At 47.3% G+C, this 8,657-nt stretch overlaps 1 protein-coding gene across 1 annotated transcript in view; it reads right to left on the bottom strand.

Moving 5' to 3' along the window:
* Positions 1 to 8,653, bottom strand: part of NOL9 (nucleolar protein 9) — a gene marked incomplete at its 5' end in the record, with an annotated part of 21,893 nt that extends 13,240 nt beyond the window's left edge. Inside the window, 5 exons of the mRNA XM_021708246.1 lie at positions 293 to 389; positions 509 to 644; positions 5,127 to 5,254; positions 5,642 to 5,861; positions 8,600 to 8,653. Coding sequence (XP_021563921.1) covers positions 293 to 389; positions 509 to 644; positions 5,127 to 5,254; positions 5,642 to 5,861; positions 8,600 to 8,653 — 635 coding nt within the window. The remainder of the gene's footprint in view (positions 1 to 292; positions 390 to 508; positions 645 to 5,126; positions 5,255 to 5,641; positions 5,862 to 8,599) is intronic.
* Between the last annotated feature and the right edge of the window lie 4 nt (positions 8,654 to 8,657).

The following is an 8,657-nucleotide window of genomic DNA, read 5'->3' as shown; positions in this document are numbered from 1 at the left end:
AATCAAAAAAAAAAAAAAACATAACTTATAAACACAGACTCTGATACTAAGTGTTTTCTCTTGCAAGTTAGCCCGAGACAAGCCAAAGTCAGCCCAGCCTAAGCACCGTCAGTACACTCCAATACCGAGGCCAAGAGAGGATGACACCACTCAGCTGAGCAGCTCTGTGCAGAGCTGTTTGGAATCTCCACCTAGAAGCCAGGGTCATTCCCACCAAGTTTCTTAAGTGAAGAATACCAATTCATGCCCAAAACCTAGCAATATTTCAAAGCCATAACAAAAGCACTCTTACCTATTTAACAACTGATTAATCAGATATCTATTAAACGTTGACTTTCCAACATCCTGACAGCCACAAACCAGAATGACAGGGCAGCCATCGACTTCTTCTGGAGGAAAGACAAACATTCATCCCGAAAATGAGCCATCATCGTTAGGACTCTATGAATCATAATTCTCTGAGGTTTTGGTAGATAAACACTCAAATTTATCAATGTGCATTACTCACCACAAGAAACAGTGACTAACTCCTCCAGTGCTGAAAGGGTACTCTCACTTAACTGAATGCCTTTCTTTTTTTTCTCTTTTCTGATGCCAATAGACTTCAAGACTAAATATTCAGGAGTAATCTGCAAAGCTGGACTCTGAAATTAACAACTTAAACTTTAAGAAAAAGGTGAAAAAAAATGCATTTTTTCTTCAGTTTGAAATCAAACAAGCCTCATGCAGTTGTGAGCTACAAAAGATAAATATGATCCTTCCCTTTCTCTCATCCCAAAATCCAACCCACCAGCACGACTTGCCAACTCTATTCTTGCAGTTGTCTGTGTCTGTTTTCATAGCTTAATGCTTCCTCCCAAGCTGTCATTACTTCTGCAGAAGACTGCAGAGAAAAAGCAAATGCATGACTGCCAGAGGAAAAATTCGATAGAAAGCCCATAGCTGTAGACCAGGTTGGTGGGCTGGATTAAAGCCCAGGTAACCTCCAAAAGCATAAAGCAGAAAGACAAAGATGAGAATATGTGCCAACAGGCCAACCTCAGTGGCTCAGCCTGTAATCCCAGCACTTTGGGAGGCCGAGTGGATTGCCTGAGCCCTCGGGTTCAAGACCCACCTGGGCAACTTGACGAGACCTCATCTCTACAACAAATCAAAAATTAGCCGGGCGTGGTGGTGCGCGCCTGTAGTTCCAGCTACTTGGAAGTCTGAGGCGGAAGGATCCCGGAGCCCAGCAGGTCGAGGCTGCGGTGGCCGGGAGCGGCCACTGCACTCCAGTCTGAGTGACAGAGTGAGACTCCAACAACAAAAAAAAAGAATATAAGCAAACAAAGTTGTAAGGATGTAGAAGACAGGACTGTGAAGTCCAAGGGCGTTCTAACAAGTTCCAAGAAACCATGAGGAAAGCAACCCGAGGAATGAAGAGCACACCCTAGCAGAAGTGGGCAAGGCTCCACTAGAAGAAGCCCACTGTGCAGATGAATGGAAGAAGTGACCCCCCATGAGCATATGCTGCTGCAATTCATCAACACTGAGGACAAAGATACCATAAAAGAAATGAGGAGCAACCCGGTATGAGGCTTCCTATCAGCAACACTGGATTCTAGAAAACAATGGGCCAGGCCTTCCAAGTTTTGAGGAGAAATCCTTTTGAACCTACAATTCTACACGTTCTGTAATTATCCATCACTGAGGACAAAATAAGAACATCTTGCTGGGTGTGGTGGCTCACGCCTGTAATCCCAGCACTTTGGAAGGCTGTGGCAAGAGGATTGCCTGAGCTCAGGGGTTCAGGACCAGCCTGGGCAACTTGGTGAGACATCGTCTCAACAATAAATAAAAAAGTTAGCCAAGCGTGGTGGTACGTGCCTGTGGTTCCAGCTACTTGGAAGGCTGAGGCGGAAGGATTGCCTGAGCCCAACAGGTTGAGGCTGTGGTGGTCATGAGTGTGCCACTGCACTCCAGCCTAGGTGACAAAGTGAGACTTCAACTAAAAATAAAAATTTTTTTAAAAAAGGAATACAAGCCGGGCTCGGTGGCTCAGCCTGTAATCCTGCACCTTTGGGAGGCCGAGGTGAGTGGATTGCCTGAGCCCACAGGTTTGTGACCCGCCTGGGCAACTTGATGAGACCTCATCTCTACAACAAATCAAAAACTAGACAGGCGTGGTAGCGCGCGCCTGTAGTTCCAGCTACTCGGAAGGCTGAGCTGGAAGGATCGCCAAAGGCCAGCGGGTTGAGGCTGCGGTGGCCGGGAGCGGCCACTGCACTCCAGTCTGGGCGACAGAGTGAGACTCCAGCTAAAAAAACAAACAAACAAAAAAAAACCAAAAGGAATGCAAGCCAGGAGCGTTGGCTCACACCTATAATCCCAACACTTTGGGAGGTTGAGGTGAGAGAACTACCTGAGTCCACGGGTTCAAAACCAGCCTGGGCAACTTGTTGAGAACTCATCTCTTCAATAAATCAAAAAAATTAGCCAGGCATGGTGGTGCGTGCCTGTAGTTCCAGCTTCTTGGAAGGCTGAGGCAGAAAGATCACCTGAGCACAGCAGGTTGAGGCTGCAGTGACCATGAGCGTGCCACTGCCCTCCAGCCTAGGTGACAGAGTGAAACTCCAACTCAGAAAAAACAATAAATAAATGAATAAATAAATAAGGAATACAAACAACAATGGTGGTTAAGTCCCAGAAAAACAAACAAAGCTAAAAATGAATTAGAATGTGGCAGATCTGTGGCATCTGGAACATTCACTTCAGTAGCAAGGGCCTGGTAACATGCAATTCCATTTCTTCATCTGTAGCCTGATCAAGTTACTGGATTCTGCACTGGAATAAAATGTAATCACAACAGTCCATTAGCCCTGTCCTCACTTTGTATGTCTCATTTCACTTCAAACTCCCAATTCCCACCTACTATCTATCTGCTCCCCAGGCAGTAATTCCAATTTCCCAGTGTAGAAGGAAATAATCAGACAACTCATAGGTGCCTCTGGCCTTCTCCTGGGCATTTCCTCCAGCTACTATGGATGACCTGTCTGTGCTCCACATGACACCAGAATCAACCCCACCCCTCGTGGTTGACTCCGTGATACAGTGCCAGCAACCCTCTCGTCTCTACTGCGTCCTCAGCTCTCCCTCTCTTGCGGCTCATTCCCACCTGCTGTGTTCATCCTTCTTAACATACAAAACTCTCGAGCATACTTAACCCTCCAACTATTGCTTCATTTCTTCCCTTCTCTTTACAGCTAAACTCTACCAAAGCAAAATCCTTTACTACTAAACCCTTCAGTCCCTCTCTTCCCAGGCTCTCGACCCCATTCCAATCAAGCTAGTCCCCCCAAGCAATCTGCTGAAACCACTTTCGTCCACACCCAGCTGCTGTATCCAGTGTTCTTTTCTCAGGCCTCACCCAACCATCAGCATTTGCCACAGATAAGTCTCCTTTAAAGACTTCCTGACGCCTGAACATCACAAACCCGGTTGTCCTCTGACATCAGTGACCACTCTTTCTCAGGCTCCCCTTGAAGTGCCCTAGGGCCCAGACCCAGAACTGTCATGTTTCTATCTATACCAACGCCTACACTGGGTGCAGTGGCTCACGCCTGTAATTCTAGCACTTTGGGAGGTGGAGGCAAGAGGACTGCCTGAGCTCAGGGATTCGAGACCAGCCTGAGCACCATGGCGAGTCCTCGTCTCTACAATAAATCGAAAAATTAGCTGGATATGGTGGCGCATCCCTGTAGTTCCAGCTACTTGGAAGGCCAGGGCAGAAGAATCGCCTGAGCCTAGCAGGTCAAGGCTGCAGGGGCCATGAGCGTGTCACTGCACTCCAGCCTGGGCGACCTAGTGAGACTCTGACTCAAAAAAAAAAAAAATTAAGCCAACTCCTTCAGTGTTACTATCCCAGCTCGTTGTCTTGTGCAGTAGCATGCTCATAGCCACCCCAGTGTCAACCTGCTGGGCTCTGACGATCCTTCCTCCTCACCCTTCCAAGCAGCTGGAACTATAGACGTGCGTTACCACACCCAGCTAATTATTTGATTTATTGTAGAGGCGAGGTCTCACCAAGTTGCCCGGGCTGGTCTCAAACCTGTGGGCTCAGGCAGTCCTCTCACCTTGGCCTCCCAAAGAGCTGGGATTACAGGTTTGAATCATCGTGCCCGGCCAAGGCTCCCTTATTTACACCTCCAACATCTTCTCTAAACTCAGCTCACATATTCAAAGCCCTCTTGACATCTCCAACTGGATATGTATCAGGCATCTCAAGGTTAACACATCTAAACTCATGCCTTCTGTTGTGCCCCGATCTCAGTTAATAGCAATTCCACACACCTAAGTGGTCAGGCCAAAAACTCTGGTGTGTCCCTTGATTCTTTCTCACACCTCATTTATCCAGTCTGTCTACTAATCCTACTGGCTCATGGGAAATAATTATAGTAATAGAAATTGGCTTTAGGAAATGAATATGGCCAGCAAAAATTTAGCAGTGAGGAAAGAAATAGATGGAAGAAAGCATAAGTACATGTAAACCATTCATAGTTTAGAGAAAATTTATGCTATCTAAAGTTAATAAATTGAGATATAAAGACAACCATTAAAAACCCAAAAGGACACCAAGCATGGTGGCTCATGCCTATAATCCAAGCACTTTGGGAGGCGGAGGAGAGAGGATTGCCTGAGCCCAGTGGTTCAAGAACAGCCTGGGCAACCTGGCGAAACCTCAACTCTACAAAAATAAAAAAATTAGCTGGGTGTGGTGACGCATACCCCTAGTCCCAGCTACCTGGAAGGCTGAGATGGAAGGATTGCCTGAACCCTGCAGGTCAAGGCTGCAGTAGCCATGAACGTACCACTGCACTCCAGCCTGGGAGACAGAGTGACAGAGACTCTGACTCAAAAAAAAAACAACAACAAACTACTTACAATGTGAAATGACACTGAGGAGGAGACACTTTTCATGACACACCTTTCTATACTATTTCTGTGTACTGCACACATGCTACATTCTGTAGGGAATACAGCACTATAGAACAGATAGCCTGATCTTCCAAGAGAGCATTCTGCAGTCATTTGATATGACTGTCTTGGTACAAGTAGTTAGCAAAACTCAGAATGAAAACTGGTCCTACCTCTTGCACAAAAATGTAGGATGAACCTGGATAGCTGGTTATGAAGCTGACAGTAGAGGTTTTCAGATGTTCTAGCAACACAATGGAACACAGAGGAGAAAAATTGTGCATGGACCAGCACCTGTCCTCTGCAAAGAGAAAAACAGATCACCTTAGGAACAGTAACTCCATGAAGCCCCATGCCCTTTAGAACTGCCCCCTCCTTGGCCAAATTGTAAACTTATTCCAAGGAGGAATTATGTTTGAGAGCCCTTTTCAGGGGGCTATATTGCATAATAAGAACACAACTAAGTGGAGAATTCAATCCAGATTTGCTACATACTAACTTTGTGGCCTTGGACAATTTTTTCATCTGTAAAATGTTGAAAACAGTACTTTCACTCTCAGGACTCTTGTGAGGATTTAAACAGATACAGTAAAGTTCTTGGCACAATGTATAGGCCACAGTAAGCATCTAAAAATCATTAGCCTTATTATAGAAGGTTCTCAGTAAATTACCCAGTTATTTTCATTACCCAGGTTAAGATGAGATTTGAGCAAAGTCCGGGCTTCCCTTTTGATTTCCTTCTTGCTCTTCTCAGGCATGGAGTAATGAAGTGCATTGATAGACAGATGGGTGTGGGTATAGACAGAGAAGACATCTAGGGCAGGCTGGCCTTGGCTGATGGTAAAACCAAACACCTGCACCTGGCCATAGAGGCAAGTCACACGACAGATCCCACTAAAAGTAAAACCCTAGCAGGGAAAAAAAAAAGAAATAACATTATAGACCCTGTTGCTAAAGACTGAAAAATTCTAACATCTTTTTTTTTTTTTGAATTGGAGTCTCACTCCATCACCCAGGCTGGAGTGCAGTGGTACACACACTCACAGTCACCCCAGCGTCGACCTGCTGGGTTCTGGCAATCCTTCCGCCTCAGCCTTCCGCCTCAGCCTTCCGCCTCAGCCTTTCGCGTAGCCAGAACTAAAACCATATGCTACCATGCCAGGCTAATTTTTTAAAATTTTATTTATTGTAGAGACAAGCTCTCACCAAGTTACCCAGGCTGGAATTCTAACATCTTAACTCACCATTCACATATCAAAAGGCAGCTGATTACACTGTACCAGTGCATAATTTATCTTTCTTTTTTTTTTTTTTAAGTTGGAGTCTCACTCTGTCACATAGTCTGGAGTGCAGTGGCCGCTCCCAGCCACCGCAGCCTCAACCTGCTGGGCTCTGGCGATCCTTCCGCCTCAGCCTTCCAAGTAGCTGGAACTACAGGTGCGCGCTACCACACCTGGCTAATTTTTGATTTATTGTAGAGACAAGCTCTCACCAAGTTACCCAGGCTGGAATTCTAACATCTTAACTCACCATTCACATATCAAAAGGCAGCTGATTACACTGTACCAGTGCATAATTTATCTTTCTTTTTTTTTTTTTTAAGTTGGAGTCTCACTCTGTCACATAGTCTGGAGTGCAGTGGCCGCTCCCAGCCACCGCAGCCTCAACCTGCTGGGCTCTGGCGATCCTTCCGCCTCAGCCTTCCAAGTAGCTGGAACTACAGGTGCGCGCTACCACACCTGGCTAATTTTTGATTTATTGTAGAGACAAGCTCTCACCAAGTTACCCAGGCTGGAATTCTAACATCTTAACTCACCATTCACATATCAAAAGGCAGCTGATTACACTGTACCAGTGCATAATTTATCTTTCTTTTTTTTTTTTTTAAGTTGGAGTCTCACTCTGTCACATAGTCTGGAGTGCAGTGGCCGCTCCCAGCCACCGCAGCCTCAACCTGCTGGGCTCTGGCGATCCTTCCGCCTCAGCCTTCCAAGTAGCTGGAACTACAGGTGCGCGCTACCACACCTGGCTAATTTTTGATTTATTGTAGAGACAAGCTCTCACCAAGTTACCCAGGCTGGAATTCTAACATCTTAACTCACCATTCACATATCAAAAGGCAGCTGATTACACTGTACCAGTGCATAATTTATCTTTCTTTTTTTTTTTTTTAAGTTGGAGTCTCACTCTGTCACATAGTCTGGAGTGCAGTGGCCGCTCCCAGCCACCGCAGCCTCAACCTGCTGGGCTCTGGCGATCCTTCCGCCTCAGCCTTCCAAGTAGCTGGAACTACAGGTGCGCGCTACCACACCTGGCTAATTTTTGATTTATTGTAGAGACAAGCTCTCACCAAGTTACCCAGGCTGGAATTCTAACATCTTAACTCACCATTCACATATCAAAAGGCAGCTGATTACACTGTACCAGTGCATAATTTATCTTTCTTTTTTTTTTTTTTAAGTTGGAGTCTCACTCTGTCACATAGTCTGGAGTGCAGTGGCCGCTCCCAGCCACCGCAGCCTCAACCTGCTGGGCTCTGGCGATCCTTCCGCCTCAGCCTTCCAAGTAGCTGGAACTACAGGTGCGCGCTACCACACCTGGCTAATTTTTGATTTATTGTAGAGATGAGGTCTTGCCAAGTTGCCCGGGAGGGTCTCGAACCCGCGGGCTCAGGCAATCCACTCACCTCAGCCTCCCAAGGCATGGGATTACAGGCTGAGCCACCGAGCCCAGCTAATTTATCTTTTTAACCTAAGATCATACCCCATGGCAGCTACAGAGAGCCTGGTGTTACATGTAGGAGGGATTGGGTCAGGCACGGTGGCTCGAGCCTGTAATCCCAGCACTTTGGGCGGCCAAGGCAAGAGGACTGCTTGAGCCTGCGGGTTCGAGACCAGGCTGGGCAACATGATGAGACCTCTCTACAATAAAATCAAAAGAATTAGTCAGGCGTGGTAGTGCGTGCCTGTAGTTCCAGCTACTCGGAAGAAGGATCACCAGAGTCCAGCAGGTTGACGCTGGGGTGGCCATGATCGTGCCACTGCAGTCCCACCTGGGCAACGGAGTAAGACTCCAACTCCACCTCCAAGAAAAAAAAAAAAAAAAGAACAAGAGGTCCCGTGTACTGGGCTCTGCTGTCCTCATGGTTGAGAAAGACTCTACCATCCCATTCTTAACCAAGGTCCATAGCTTGCCAAGTCTCTCCCCATCCTAGGTTTTCGCTTTCTTCCAGCATTAGAGGGGGACTCTCCCAGACCAGCTTCCCTGTGAAGAGCAGGGGCCCTGAATCCGGCTCGGTTTCACTCCCAGCTCTGCCTCTACTGTATCACTCCTGGCAAGTTACCTAACCTCCATCTCTTCCTTTGCAAACACAGAGAGAACGGTAATTACTCCCTGAAACAGCTGGGCGTGTTAAATGGGTTCGTACACCCAAAACACGCTGGCATGTCTAAGCTCCCAGCAATCACACCATTATTATTCTTACTTTTACAGTCCTTTCAGCCTGTTACGTACTGCTGGGGGGACCCTAGGGGTACCGACAGGAGGATGGGCTTGAGTCCGACTGGCAGCCGGAGTACAGGCCCGGGGACCGCGGTCCTCCCGGACTGTGACTCCCTGAGGCGGCGTCCCCACTGGCACGACCCACCTGGTTCACCGGCAGCAGCAGCAACGCGCGGCCCGGGCCTACCGGCCGCACGGGCGGG

This window comes from Carlito syrichta, unplaced genomic scaffold (genome assembly GCF_000164805.1).
Source record: "Carlito syrichta isolate Samal-C Ts95f unplaced genomic scaffold, Tarsius_syrichta-2.0.1 Scaffold135623, whole genome shotgun sequence".
NCBI lineage: Eukaryota > Metazoa > Chordata > Mammalia > Primates > Tarsiidae > Carlito > Carlito syrichta.
The sequence above is the reverse complement of the archived record's forward strand: the minus strand, read 5'-3'. Positions and strand labels throughout refer to the sequence as shown.